Raw genomic sequence first — 15,862 nt, 5'->3', positions numbered from 1 at the left:
CTGATGTACGCTGTTAATTCGGTTAATAGTATAGGGGTAATACTGCTGTCATGCGTTGCGCGTCAGTTGATGCATTGCCTCGCTGATTCATAGAATGATATGATTTCGACGATGTGATAAGATGTGTTTGGAATATGGAATTCAGAAATGATATTTTGCTGAGCGTGTTACGACGAGAAAATATGATATGCCGGCTCTTTATTACTTACTCTTACATTATTATGAAGTGTATTGTACGATTGCAATGAATACATAATAATGAGACGCAATAGATTCTGAGGTGTTGCGGACGATATAATGATGGTGTGCTGAAACCAAAATACCATTCTTCTTTGTTGATTATACTTCCTATTCTCATATAACAGATGATGTATCAGTTTGAATATCGTAAATAATATTTATTGCTTCGACTATTTAGTAATGGCACTAGAAAAATATGCCGATCACAAAGAGCTAATATAGTAACAGATCAACTAGAAATGGATATTAGGAGTGAAAAGATGTTTATGAAAAGGTTATCGTTTGCGATTTAGAATCACAAAGGAATTCACGTAGCATAAATACATATTGCGATCTATATTACGTATACGTTTACGACCCGCACGTTATCCTGGATGGAGTGTACTTCTCCGTCGCGTAAAAGATAATCAATTCACAAAGAGTATCGGTGAATTTCCGCATGAAATTCGATGTTTTGAACAAGCAACCTTCAGAGCCTCGAAAGCTTCAACAATGGGATTCCCTTCGGTGCTGGTTTACCGAAGGGAAACGCAACTAATTTCCTGGTAAGCGAAGTGAAACTGATCGAAAACGACGTTCAACGAACGGGTAAATAACGGAATTGAACGGAGGTGATCGAATTTGTTCCTCTTTCCGCGGCAGAGAAAAGAAGAGAAATTGGAAAGCGTTCAACGACTCGATTCTTCGATGCTCGCGATCGACATTTTACGGTTAAAAAAATGTCACCTGCGTTTTTCGTAGTGCAATTTGATTCCTCGTCCCATCATCCTCAACGATACGAGATATCGCGAAATAAAAGTGAAATACGTAGAGTACTCCTACATAGACGGACGCTAAAAATACAACCTTAAAAAAATGTCCATAAAAAGTGCTTGAAAGCCTTCTCTGGAAATATAATTATTCTTTCAAACACAATACTTGTTCAGATATCTTTTTGAAAAAATATTTCACTTCATTTTATTAATAAAATGAATACTAAGCATTTATTTTATATCATCGAATTCATTATATTGCATTATAATTCCGCTTTAATAAAGATAGATCATATCTATAGAGCTTAATTTGAATTTCAACATTCATTCCAACATATCACGAGGATTAGTAAATACAAATTATGTGTAATACTACCATACTATTTTATCGGAGTAGTAAATTACAGCACTGAACAATTGACATTCGCTTAAGTAGCTATTAAAAGTCACGAGAAAAGTGCTTCAACTTCATCAAATAATTACTTAAACAAGTAATCAAAGAACGATAAAGAAAAGGCTAACGCGTTTAGAAAATCTGGAAGCCTAGCTTTGACGCGCTTATTTCTTTGCGATATAGAACGTGTGAATAATAGATAATTCTCAAGCAGAACGATTAGTCGTTTGAACGAAAAATTAACGAAAATTGGCAGAAAGCTGGCGAAAAAGCCTGTTTGTCGATCGAAGGGACATGCTGCGATTGTCGTAATATCGATTCTGCTCACGTTTATCGGATTATGTGGTCCGGATGGCGGACAGGACGAAAAAGCAGCTACACACATTGTACATGAATTCACTTCGCCGATTCTGCGAACACGTTTTACAACACCGGTTATTTAATTACTAAAACGCAGTCGCTTCGTTAGCGTGGCAACTCTCTCCGGACGCGCAAAAATCTACAATAAAGGCAGCTTCGTTTATTGTCATTCTATTAACCTTTTCACGAAAACTGTCTCGCGATCTAGGGAATACAATAGCCGGTCATTTATACGTTCCCGTCGACAACGTCGTTCTGCGTCCTCTCTTCTGGTATGTCACTTTAATCTCAAAAGCGATCCTATAATATTTCCACCTTGTGTACTGTGTTAGTTCTATGCTTTTGCTATTCATCTACTCTTCATGAAATCATGTTTTCCTGGTTTATTTCGCGTGTCAACGAAATACGAACGAACAACGAATATATATCTATATACGAATGGAATAATTTCGTGACAAGATGATCGCTGCTATAGCGGAAGAATCATGTTGCATTTCCAACCGCTAAACAAAATTGAGCTCTTAAATTGAAGATAGTAAATAGATTGGGGATGTTTCTGCATTTATGGAGAATTTAAAGATGTTAGAATAATAATTATAATAAATATTTAGTGAAACAAATTTTTAGATTCCATTCCTTCAGTTGTATTCGTAAAAATATGAATTTATATAAGTATCCGTAGTACAACTATGTATTAATGTTTCATCCACAAAAATAGTTCGTTTATATTGCGCAGTTAAGATGTCGATATAATCAGTAGAATGTAACATAATGGAATTATCTTGTCAAAGCGATAGCGATAGATAACGTATTCAATTTTTATTTTTATTTGCTATTAATAATATTATTTATGGAAAGCTTCTGTGTACAAAATTTATTATTACAAATAATACCTAATATTTGGAATGCTTCTTATTTTCGAGACTAACGAAACGAACCAGATCAGATAAGAAAGAGTTGAGGTTCGTTATGAAAATTTCTCGCACCAAACTGTGAATTGTTCTTAAAAGATAATAAAATTAATAAAAAGTATTAATAAAAAAGATACGGGCGGGAAATGAACTTAAACGATGTTTGCGCTGGTGAGATATTTTGAAGGGAAAGAGAAATACGAGATGCCTTTAATTCTCAGTGCAGGAATAATTTCGCTTGGCTGGTGGACGTTAATATTTGTCTCTCGTCGCTTCGCTACCTCTTCACCGAAGGGAGGGACTACAGTCTCCTCGTTGACATTTTTCTCCGGGGATAGAGAAGGAAAATGGTGCATACAATTCGTCCACGGCTGTATGAAGAGCGATAACACGTTACTAATTCATTTTTAATCCTTGGCACTTTGTGCGGACCGTTTACTCCGCGCCATAGTGTTACGAACAAAGACCAGCCACGTTTTATACCTTACGCAGTTCTACCAAGCTCTCTCCTTATTTTAGGTCTTTCTTTCTTGAGATAGTATTTCGTTATAATTACGTTAAACTGTGTTCAAAATTTATCTTCAAAATTATTCAAAATTATTTTGATAAAACTTTAATTAATTCTAATTTGCTAATATCCAGAAAGGAACTAATTCATTCTACTACTATCGTAGACTCAACAATCCTACGAATGTTATCACCTTTTGGGACTCAGCAGCTTTGCGGAACCCACGGAACGTGTCATTTATTAAACTCTTCCTATTGTTAGAGATATAAGAATGATTCTTTCAGGCATAATTTTAAATTACTTGATGTAGATTATTCTAAATAAATACATTGTAATTATTGCTTGCAATAAACCTTCTTGTTACCTAACGATGGACAGATTTATGCATCTAAAGTTCGTAAAAATTGAGAAAACTGTATGCTTTACTATGCTTGCCAATTTTACTTGGCAAACTATTTTTGTTTACAGCAAACGAATAAAGGAAATATTAACAATCATAGTTCGCAATCCGCGATTTGTAGCTGGCTGAACAACGATATAATTCTCGCTGCAGTTATAGTAAAATGTTAATCATAACTCTGAAACATCAGACCTTGTTGAAAAATGTATCACGTCGCGTCCTGGCGATATCCAGTTTCACAAATAAAAATTACATTGCGTGGAACTTTTTGTCTCGTTGTAACACGATCAGAGTTAATTTCACGTAAACTGCACGATTGCTATACTGGTATGAATTAATGCTATTAGCGAAGCAATACAAGTTAGCTGGAAACAAACGATATTCTATTTAATCGGACACGAAAGAAAAACTTACTATTCTGTGCGATTTCCACTTACGCAAATTACTCTCGCGCGAATGACATTCGACATGATTACTATCAGAAAATCACAACCCAAACCTCCTTCCCAACAACAGAATCCGCGACGTCGACGACAAACAGAGGAGCGTACGTATTAGCTCTCAAAGATAGTGGCACTCACTTGGAGAATGCACAGACGGTAATTCATTCAAAGGAGCAGAATATCAGCGGGCATTAGCTGTTCGATCGTGAATATGCACTATCTATGTGCTGGCAATTTAGCCAGACTGCTGATAGGCAGACCTGTAGAAGATGAGGTCGCGGTAGTCATCTTCTATCCACTTTCTGAGCGGCACGTTGGTTCGTGCGACTTGTCGGAAACCATTGTAAAGGGAATCTGATCGCGTTGGATACGCTTGTTCTCGCAGAAAATCGTTTCGTGGTACGCGACACGATTGTCCTTGCGCATTGTGCAAATGGGTTCGTGCACACTGGCAAATAAAACTATCCATCGATTCGTCCTTCTAATCGATGGATCTTTTACTGAGGCGGAAATTTCGTTTGAAATCGTAGGGACAAAGGCCGAGCGAAATCCTGTTTTTACATCGATACTCTCTTGTTATATTGAGGAGAGAATAATAATTTAAATTCAGTGTTTTTAGAAAAATTGTAAATATTTGTTAACGATTGCTTTTTAACACTAGAATTATATAATTCTGTTTCAAATGATATACAAATAAATAAACACACATGAGCGCTTCACAGGACGAAATAATTAACTCCACTTACTACATTTTTTACTGAAGTTTTTGAAATTTTAATGCCAAAGCACTTAATTGATACTTACAATTTCATCAACTCTCTCTCTCTCTGCTTTTCGTTTTGATAAATAACCAGTACATATTATCATATATTTCGCACGTGTTTAACGTTCACTTCATTAGAAGTAACATTATATCTTTCATAAACGTAAAGACAAAGGATTTGGAACCTTCCATTTTGTAATTCTGATGTTAAATTTCGAACACGTGATTGGTAAATAAGTTATTTTTCCCAGTTTCGTACAATTTTTAACGATCGTTTATCGCGTTACGGGTTATCCTCAAACGCGAAATATCCGGTGAAAGGTGTCGCACAGTGCATACCCGAACCACCGATCCCGCATCTTGACATCAATTACCGGGCACAGTGCGTACCTATGTTTGTTAATGTGCTTTACGTGTACACTTGTAGCCGACTATTAATTATAACTGTCATTGTCAAAATCCAATTCGCATATTGTAGCGGCGGTATGATACACGGAACAGACCCTAGTCGGTCGGAATTGCAGTTTCTATGCGACACTAACGAGCCGCATTAGGCCGTGCTCTGAAAGTGATCGATCGCGAAGTGATGCACCGAAATGAGAAGAGAGTGGCGCGCGCGTTGCATTGCAAATCGCAATCAGCAGCATCGGTACCGTTAAAGTGAAAAGAGAAATAGGGAAGAAGAAGAGAGAGACACGTACACAGAGGGATAGATAGAGAGGCACGAATGTATCTACGTTTTGGCCCGCGTAGAATGGGAAGAAACGAAGTCGAGTAATTCCACTAATGTTCCTGTTAGGATCGCATCTACGGCTGGCCACGACCCAGATGCGTTTCTGGCATTCTCTTAAACGCAATAATGCATTTCCTGACCGAACTGATGCGGTCGTTTCCTTGCATCTCTCATAACGCTGCCATTGTCGAACGAAGAAAGGAAATGCAGCCTGTCGAAATAGACGTGAATTAACGATTCTGTCCCGTTCCTCTCTCCTATGTCCGCCGTAAATTTTCCATCTCCTGGTCCGTGGATCATTAACGAGTCGAAGCTACCGTTCCGCCGTTGAAAGTGATTTCGTCGCCGTCGGGTTTGAGACTGAGAATACATCGTAAACTGAAAATATGTGTAATCGCGTTACGACTTACGGCTGTTTGATGTGTGCTCGCATGCTCGCTATATTGTTCAATAATAGATCGGAAACTGGACTTCTTATAATGCGAATTTTGATGGTTTTAGTAAATATTGTTGAAGTAAAAGAAATATCAATGAGATTTCGTTTGTCTATTAATATAATAATTGGGCCGAGATTAATTCTAATTGTTTACATGGAACGTAATACATTATTTCGATCGCTCAGCGACATTCGCTTCTTCATGCTGTCCGTCGATGTTTATCGGGCAAATAAATAAGGATCGACGGGAAAAGTTGACGAAAGAAGTTCCGAAGGTTCCTTCGAACGAATGTCAAAGCGATGGAAACAAACTGTTCTTGTTGTTCCTATGTTACTATGCGAAACTGTAATCCTTTCAAAAGGTTGTTTCCGTTGCTTTCCTTCGGCAGTGAACAAAGAACATACTCGCGAACGATTATGTATGGTTCCGTGCCGCTTGGAAAACATGCGAGTAGAAGCTGAAGGATCACTTCTGTAAATTGCGACTCTTGAAACAACAAGCAACCAAGGAAAACAACCATTATCGTTGAAATATTCCATCCGAGTTGAAGCAATTGGCTCGGAACAAAGAATATTAAAAATTCATTATGGTTCTTTCGGTACTGTTCGAGTCATTATTTTAAATTATTATTTCATCGGTAATTCCAGAATCTGATAATATAAACTATTACAAATTTTCATCATTCTATCTCCACTCTTTGATACTAAGAATCTCTACTTAGGTTCATAATTAGTGTTCATATAAGTATAAGTATGCAGCAGGTACTACTCTATGCAAGTATACTATAGTTATACAGTACTGTTGGCATGTGGATTACGATTAATTTGATGTGCCAGCAAAACGTACATAAGTAGAGGCAATTAGTGGGATTTCGCTGTAGAACTTTAACGCGGCATTTTGTTCCTTCCCTCTCCAAACGGTTTCTCAACCTCTAAATTTCCCGCAGTTTCCGGCTTAATTTATATCGCTCGTTAACCGTATACCGGTATGTGGAGAAAAATGCACGGCGAATACGTGACTGTAAAACAAAACGAACAAGAACAGGCGTATAACACGACAAAGAAAACAGATTTGTTTGGAAGGGAAGATAGGAGGAAGCAAAAGGAGAAATAAACGCAAGGAAGCTAAGGCAGCCGGAAGAAAATTTCATAATAAAGCGACTTTACCTCGAGTACGTTGCTGTTTCAGATTAAAATTTCTTGTTGCGTGTACCGGTTCTTCTCTTTCGAGTTTAATGAGATCCGGGATAACATTATTCTGTCGGTACGCCAGCTGTTGCTTGCAAATTAAGCTTCAAGCAATTTCATATTTCCGAACGAGAACCTTTGTCTTCAATTTATTTTGTTTCTTTTTCGAATTTTGTTTTTAATTGTCATTATTATCCAAGAGTATTGGTGGAGACTATTCGGTCTCGTCTTTAAGTAAGGCAATTAACCGAAACTTTAATTTGTTCGCAGTAAACGAATAATAACAATAATTATGAATTATAAATGACTTGCTTCCGAAAAGATAAATCTAAACTATAGAAACGGTAAGGATTTTTCAAATTATAATAGCTGTTAAAATTAAAAGAAAGATTGGATAAGATAATCCCACAAAACATGATGTTTTCTCAATGTATTGCAAGTGTTTAAGTAGTCGCAACAATTCCCTAACTCGTTTCCCCTGGACATTTCCACTTTTCGAAGGAAATCCATTATATAAATACAGAGACGAACGTGTGCGCTCGGTCTGGCGCTGATAAAAATAAAAAGATGATTAAAAAAGAAGATGCATTTTACGAGGGTCGGTTCAAATCGTTGCAAATATATCTTACGCGGAAAGATGAGAGATATTCGCGTTAATGTGCGCATGGAAAGCTTCTTCTTTCTCTTTTTCTCTGTCTGTTATTTCTGTTTTTTTTTTTTAACTTCTCTCCGGTGCACGAAGTGGTTTCCTTTCGTAGCCGGTGTAAATTAACATCGGACCTGCTTTTGGCGTCCACTAGTTCTCGTTTCCTTTTTTTCTTCCTCTGCCATTCCTCCCGTAGGCGAATCAGGATAACGAGGTTTCCACCTGTGAACCCCGTTTTCATTCGCTAAGTACTCCACGCCAGCTCGTTATCGAATGATAGCGAATAATAAATAATTAAAAACAGATGGTACGCCGAGCTACGCGTTCGTTATCGCTTGAAATTGCGGACTTTTCAAAAGACCGGGCCGTAATTCGCGCGTAACAATCGAATCGTACCTGCGCTGCGACTCGATAATTGATTTTCGAATATTCCAGACTTGTGCGAATAAACGACTCGTTAGTTAATCAATTTTCGGTATTAATACGCGAGACTCGGTTATAATTCCACCTAATCTAATTTTACGTGATAGCGTCGAAACGTACGACCGCTTTATTTTGCCAAATTAGCCATATTTTAATGTCACGTTGATTAACACCAATCGAAATTTCGAGTAACTCGTCATAACTCTTCCATATGCTGAAATTGAGGATTTAATAACATCTAGTTTTCCACGATTTCAACGCACTCCACTGTAATTCTCCGGTAATGCAGAAGCTTTTTTGTTATGTTTATCAAAACTTTTCGATCGAAGTTTCCTAGGATACCGTTGATTAAACACCTTATCTTCTTGTTCCAATTTTACTGCCGAAAGTTTACAGCGTTTCTTCATTGGCTTTCCATGCTGATGCATGGTTTCAATGATGAATTTTGTTGAAAGGAACTCGCAAAGTAACCTAGACGTCGGCAATCGATATTTCGGATCAAATTTTATGAATCCGCAAAACGTAAAATTAAATATATATTCTTACTTGACGACACGATTAACGAGACCTTCGACTTTTTCTTGATATCCAGTCGGCAAGGATAAAAGCAATTCCTTTTTTCCCAGCGCACCACAAATATCCTAACTCATGGAACTTCCAGCCTCGATCCTCCGCCCTTCCTTTTTCCCTTTTCCGTTTTATTCGTCTCTTGCCCATAGTCTCGCGAGGAAAGTCGGCTCTCACAGGCAGATAATAAACTGGAAACAATACGACAAGCGACGTTCCTGCGCGACACGAACATGCTTTCAGCTTTAAAGCGCGATACCACCGAGTCGCCACTCGCCCTGCCGCGAAGAATACTATTTCATAACTGGGTCGAGTAAGTAGATGGACCATGGATACATGCTAGATACCGGATAAAAGGGTGCGTCGGAGAAAAGGGATGATTCGAGTAGAACGGCTTCCCAGTTCCTTTTTACTTTCTTTAAAATCGTTGAAAAGGAAATTACAGTTCGACTGATAGTTAACATCTCCTACTCTCCAGTGGAGATTCGTTATAAACCGTAAGTTCCAATGTTCGATCGGATTAAAAAGTTTACTACGTGTATTATTGCGTTTAAAGTTGTTCTCTGAAGCAGACAGAAAGTTATATTCGAAATGTCGTATAATTCTCGTATTCGAATGAGACAATTATCCCCCTGCCAGGCCAATTATTTCCAGATGTACAGCAAATTAACTTCCCCTAATTGATATTTGACGAACATTTGCCGCAAATTACGTATATTTCTGTCATGGACGAGGACGCGGCCGCCTCTGCCGAACTTTGCTTGGTTGATCTTTAATGCGAATTCGTCTCAGTGATACGATGCTATTCACACGTTAGCGTCGGAAACGGAGGTAAGAGAATGGTTACCTATGAAACAGATGCTCCCCTGTTGCCAGAGAAACAATGGGGATGCTTGACAAAGACGGCAACAAACTCGATAACTCGTAGCGTCACGATGTAGCGGTGTCCAACAGATGAGGAACACCGATAAAATACGATTCGTTGGGGAACGCTTTGACGTGTAACGCTTTTATAGCGCGTCAATAATGCCTGAAAACCAACCTGACTCGTTCATCTTTGTTCGATACAAACAATGCGAATTCCTAACGTCATCAGGAATGAATTTATTAAAGTCTGAAAAAATCACTTTTGTATTAAAATGTCATTTATAAATATCATAAATTGAAGTGATTTTTAGATTGTTTGAATTCCTGATTAAATGAACTAAATATAATGAAATAATAATAATATCTTAACTATCGAACAATCACTTCGACGTTCTCTTCGAAAGGAACAAATTTAGAAGAAGAAACTCAAGTTCAGGTAGCCATTTCTTTCAATGTAGTAGAGTAACGCGATAGAATGGACAATGGGCATAATACTAGGTATATATGTGAAGGAAAGAAAGGCAAAGGGAAAAAGAAGTTCACGCGAATTTTTGCGTAACGTTATTAATAATTGAGTTTGAAACTCCTATTTTCAGCGAAATTGAACCGACGCGACGCAGCGTTTCCGTGGAGGAAAGCCACTCTACGAGCGACTTTTTTTATAGGCAAATAAAAGTTCTGTCTTTCTTTGTTCCTCCACGCCATCCATGTAAACGACCTACTTTGATTTTGGTTACCCGTAGCACACACGGGACGGAAGCCCCGCTGCGCTGCGCCTCGTAAATTCGAAAACTTCTTCCGAGTATCCGGCCTGCTAACGTTCTTCGATTCTTTAACAATATGACCCTGGCATATTGCAAAAGTAGCGGTGAACTTCTTAAAGTGTTCCCGGGGAAATCATAATCGTTCTTTCGAACTACGGCATGAGATTAGGATGAAGCATTACGGGCGACGGACAGATTATCAGAGTTATTTTTCACAGAGATCGGAAATTGCAAAAGATCGTGGCAAATATTTAACGTATAAAAATCTTAATAACAATAAAACAAGTGCAAGTTATGCTCGTCCATTATTTCATTATATATTCGTTTAATCTCAATTTCAAAGAAACAGCGTCCATAGAAAAACAGCATGCCTGATAAAAATTAAATAAAGCTTGCGAGATAGATATTTTTCCCGGTCTGTTCGATCAAAACAAATTTTTATATAATTTCATACGTAACCTCAGAGAAGTATTCGAATACTTGTGAACGCCTTTTATAAAGATAATGTGTGTCAAAAATATTTTGAAATTTTATTGGCGATGTAATGGGACCCGACTATCAGGATTATATAATACACGTAGCATATATACCTAAAGGTTTACGACGATAAGTATTCAAATACTTTCGTGAACTACTGTAAGTATGTACGTACAACATGCACGATATATAAAACTCTCCCAAAAACATTCATAAACATTAAAAAGAGAGAGAAGAAGAAGAAAAGAATTTGCAAGAAATTCATTCGAAACTACGTAGGCTATCGTTGGAAGCAGACATCGAGAGACGAACGAATACTACCTTCTTTCGCTTGCACAAATCCGTGCACCTCGCAGTAACTTCCGGCGGAACCGACGGCGCCAGGCGTGTCCAAAGTGAACAGTGTATTTGCCGACGAGCTGACCGCATCGTCGGGGGTCTGCAGTAGACTAGTAGTCTGCGACAGTGTGCGTTGCTGGTGATGGGAATGATGATGGAGGTGATGGTGTTGCTGTTGCTGCTGCAGCTGTTGCTGTTGTTGTTGCTGTTGTTGCTGTTGCTGGGCCGCCAGGATCTCTTCGTGCCGACATTTCGAGCAACGACGCATCTCCGAGCGGACACGCAACAGCCAGACCATGCCGAACAGTGCCATAGCAATCTCAAGTCCCGGTGACCTCGATGGGTGCTTCATGCTCGCTGAGTCAAGGTCATCGAGGCTCCAGTAGCCAACGCGATGCATAGCACTGAAATCTTTGCGAACGACGTCTCCTTTTCTTTCCTAACCGCGATTACACAGCCTGATCGCTGGAATGATTGTTGTTTCTCTAGATACGTAACGTGGTTTTTACCCTGTTTAGACTTTTAATTGTCTTTTCTTTTCTTTTCTTTTTTTTCTTTTTTTCTAGGTAAATTCGGATTTTTGTTTGGAAGTTCGTTTTAAAGACACGCAAGGTTTTTTTTTAAAGTAATAGTTGTTCAGAGAATTTAATTAAGTTTGGAAAATTTTAGCTAGGCAGTTTGATTTTCTTTTTAGCTATTTTGTTCCCTCGATTATACTTTGTGGATTTATGTTTAATAAAGATTTTGTTTGTATATGTTTTCGAATTTGAAATATATTTTACATCATTGACATCACGCCTTTTACGTCATTTCTTGTGAATTTGGATAACAATATTACCAGAATTTATGTTTCTTACTTCGTTCCTTTTCGAAAGGAACCTTCCCGCTGGTTCCTTCTTCAGGCATGAATTCTTCCGCCTGTACAACCAATCGTTCGATTCCAATTTTTAGTTCGTCACAGTCGCGCTAGCATCGAGATTTGTCTCGCCGTTAATGGAACCTATCCGCCGTAAATTCTTCGTCGATCTACCTCCATTCTTCTTTGGATTACCCAAGTATCGAAGTAATCCTACTTCACCTCCATTTCAACAAGCTGGCTGATGTGCTTCATCGATTCCATTTCTAACCGGTCGCTTCAGCAAGTGCGAGCACGCTCATTCCACGAATTCGTTCAAATCGGAGATCCCGTGTGCCGAATCCTTCGGCTGCTTTCCACATCTTTCACTGACAACGGGAACGCGCGACATTCGTCAGGATTACGATTTTGGCGGCAAGTTCGGAACGTACGAACTGCGGATTACGAACTACCAAGGAACGCGCCGTTGCTGCAGTTACGTTTTATGCCGATAGGATGAACAAAAAAAAAAAAATTCATAGAATTTTTTAGACACTCGTTTCCATACACTGATTCAACATTCTCGAGGCTACATGACAAACTGGAAGGCACGATTGTTGGGAGCGTGACGATCAACGACTTCAGGAATATCCAGTTTCTTCGGAAAGTTTCTTCTCGTATGTTTTAATTCCGCACGCTCACACCGCGTTCGTTAACGTTCCAACGACGTAGCAAAGAAATTATTAGGCCAGTCAAGGGCGACGTATACGCGTGATACGTCGTGAATAACATTAATGGCCAATGAAACCTCGACCGCAGTCAGTGAAACTGCACGGGCAACTTTGTCATTCCCTGGTAAGTGATTACGACTAATGAAGCCAGCTTATGAACACACTACCAGTTACTGTTGGTCCCGATGAACGACGCACTTAGAAAAGTAGAAAAAATTCGTTTGTGATCCGCGCTGGCTATGGAACACTCTCGTGAAAGTTTTTAGCAAGCAAACCGAAAGAGGTATCGTTGTTGCTCCGTTCACCAACTTTCCCATTTGCCCTATCGCTGCGGAGCAAGTTGCAACGAGCTGGGCTGGCCAACACCGTTCGTGTCTCCCAGCCGTTTCAACTTCTGCGTCTGTTTTCTCGCCGCGATTCTCTGTGGTCCATCGAGCTGCGCGAGGCTGACGTCTTTCCGAATGCAGCCCCCTGGAACGAGGACCCGCTCCCATTGAGGCGGCACTTCCGGCCAGCGTGTTCGTTTCACTTGCTACGCACGGCTGAATCGGCTCCTTTCTTCGGGGACAGAGTTGGATCTTGATCCTCGATGATAACGTGGTTTCACTGAACGCTGCAAACCGTTTCCAAGAAGCTTTAGCTCCACGTCGAAGTTACTGGACGGGAAGGTTCGATAAGTGTCCGGGATTTCTTTTATCCGAACAACCAGACCTTGTCGATCCCACGTTTTTTCTTCTTTTTTACATTGAATTCTATTACGGGGCTTCAGAACCGTCTCTTTCTTACGCTGGCCTGCAAAAGTTATACGAACGATGCCACCAAGCCTGGACGAGATTCTACTGGCAAAAGGAAACACACTCGAACAGGATCGGCGTCTTTCCTTTTCCCCCTTTTTTGTAGTTATCTTTGCCTTCCCTATTTTTTTCTTTCTTTTCATTTTCTGTCGAGCTTCTGATGCTGCGACGAGGAGGATCCTTCAGACGATGCGGTTGCCGTGTCTAATAGCCCCGCGTTTGATACAGCGAAATGAGATCCCCGAGTTCACGGAAATGTAAGTTCGATTTGTTTCGTTAAAAGGAGAATATTCCGGTATCTCTGGTTCTATTCCAGCCGCGATACACCGATTGATTTTATTGCTCGTGTTTCATTGCTTCTATCGGAAAGTATATACTGGACCGCAAAATTATTTAGACAGCTACCATAGAAAACATTTATGTCTATATTTTATGTATTATATAAAACATCTTGAAAATTCAGTAATACTGTAATGAGGTACGACTGTCGTGATTATATTAGAGAAATTTAAAACCAATACAAAAATGTATCTATGAAGAAATTACGAGATATTTAACGCAAACGTACATTTAGAAAACCATTAATATACAGTACGAGGAGCTCTTAGGCTCATAGTAAGTATTAAGTTCTAGTAATAAATACGGTTTTATCAATTTCATAACTGTGCTAATGTTTCGTATAATACACGTAATATATTCATAAAAGGTGTCTATAAGCGTTTAAAAATTTTTATGAGCATATCGACATGGAGCTAGTATTTTATATTAAAATACGAAGCAAATGTGATAACAAATATCAGAATTTATAACGATTAACTGTCGACAATGGTTGTTTCACGATGCTTTCATTCGATCCTGTCGTATAATTTAACCATCTCCGTCGATGCAGCGCTATAGATTTTACACATACATTTCGTTTCTCTGCAAGTCACGAAAGTCTCACTGAGAAACTTTCGAAGCTATTCAATTGTATCATTAAGGTTCCGTGACGGCGTGTCCTTGTTGAACGTGAAACAAAGTTTGATCGAAAGTAAATTACTCGACGCGTTTTGCAACGCGAAGAACAAACGCGACCAACTCTGAGTTCTGGAATATGAAACAGAGCTAGAGAGGAATTTTATGGATTGACTCGAGTGTCGAGGAACCTTGGAAAGCAGAAGAGACGGAGTTGTAAATTATGACGAGCGTCTCGACGAACGGCGCAGTGGAAAACACTTGTATGTTCTTCGAGTACTGACTGCTGGCACTCCTCGTCACCGCGACGAGCAAGATGCTCGTATCTGTCACGTACAAGTAACAATTAAAACTTGAATCTTCGGTTCAAGGGGTTGCTTGTTAACGATGATTCTCCGTTTTTGAATGGCAAGTCGAGTTACCGATAAATTTTTGTGTATTGGGCTTTTTAATGATACGAATGAAGCAAAAAGAAATTGCAATTTTTTCTGGAATGCGAACGATAGTTTTAACAAGCTCGCTTCGAGTACAATATCTGATCTTGAAGTTAAAATTCGAATTAGTTTTTAGTATTGGATGGTATTCTAAACTTGAAATTCAGTATCATTCTAACCTTTAGTACTCTCAGAATGTTTTGATACGAGTGATGTTTTTTGGAACCAGAAATCATATATTGGAGAGGAAAAGATTTATTTATATAGATCAACCTTTTTCTCTCTTCTATTTTTGGCAAAAACAAAGCAAAATGACAGTTTATATAGAGGAATGTTAACACGAACTCTATTTTCCCCTATACAAGAAAGAGAATAATAGTTTTTTGATATGAAATAAATCGTATTGGATGATATAGCGATCTCGATAGATATTTCAAACTATAGAAACAAATCCTTTCAATTTTCTTCTCATCGAATAAATCACGGACGATCATAAAAACTGGTACAAGTTCGTTCAAAGAAATAATTAATCGAGGATGGAGAAAAATACGCCGGAATAGGTGTCGATATAATGGCTAGTTAATACTCGATGAAGGCATATCCTTTGCGACCGTTCAATTGACGTTCCGTGGCTCTTTGTCTGCTCGCAGCCGCCATCAAATGCATCGTGCGCGGATAAATAAACCGCGAACGAACGCGATTATAACGGGGTAGAAATAATGCAGTTGCCTGCACCCGTCACGCCGGTGCAGTAAATCACTGAGCGATCGCGAGTACGAAATAATGCATTGGGGATGTGAATGGACGTTAGAGGTCGGGGAATCATCCAGACAAACTGCCATTGCGATGAACAATGCGATTGAAACGCTCTCTGATACGCGACTGCTGGCCACTGATGCTCCT

The 15,862-nt window shown here is 39.0% G+C and overlaps 1 protein-coding gene across 17 annotated transcripts in view; it reads right to left on the bottom strand.

Moving 5' to 3' along the window:
* The window catches only part of LOC132905038 (disks large 1 tumor suppressor protein), a 523,073-nt gene that overhangs the window by 258,191 nt on the left and 249,020 nt on the right, over nucleotides 1-15,862 (bottom strand). For 11 of the 17 annotated variants that reach the window (XM_060955976.1, XM_060955960.1, XM_060955990.1 and 8 more), the window contains exon 3: nucleotides 11,194-13,569. The exons of the other annotated variants lie outside the window; for them this stretch is intronic. In XM_060955976.1, coding sequence (XP_060811959.1) covers nucleotides 11,194-11,611 — 418 coding nt within the window. In that variant the 5' untranslated portion in view covers nucleotides 11,612-13,569. The remainder of the gene's footprint in view (nucleotides 1-11,193; nucleotides 13,570-15,862) is intronic. 17 annotated transcript variants of the gene reach the window in all.

This window comes from Bombus pascuorum, chromosome 1 (assembly GCF_905332965.1).
Source record: "Bombus pascuorum chromosome 1, iyBomPasc1.1, whole genome shotgun sequence".
NCBI classification, from domain to species: Eukaryota; Metazoa; Arthropoda; class Insecta; order Hymenoptera; family Apidae; genus Bombus; species Bombus pascuorum.
The sequence above is the reverse complement of the archived record's forward strand: the minus strand, read 5'-3'. Positions and strand labels throughout refer to the sequence as shown.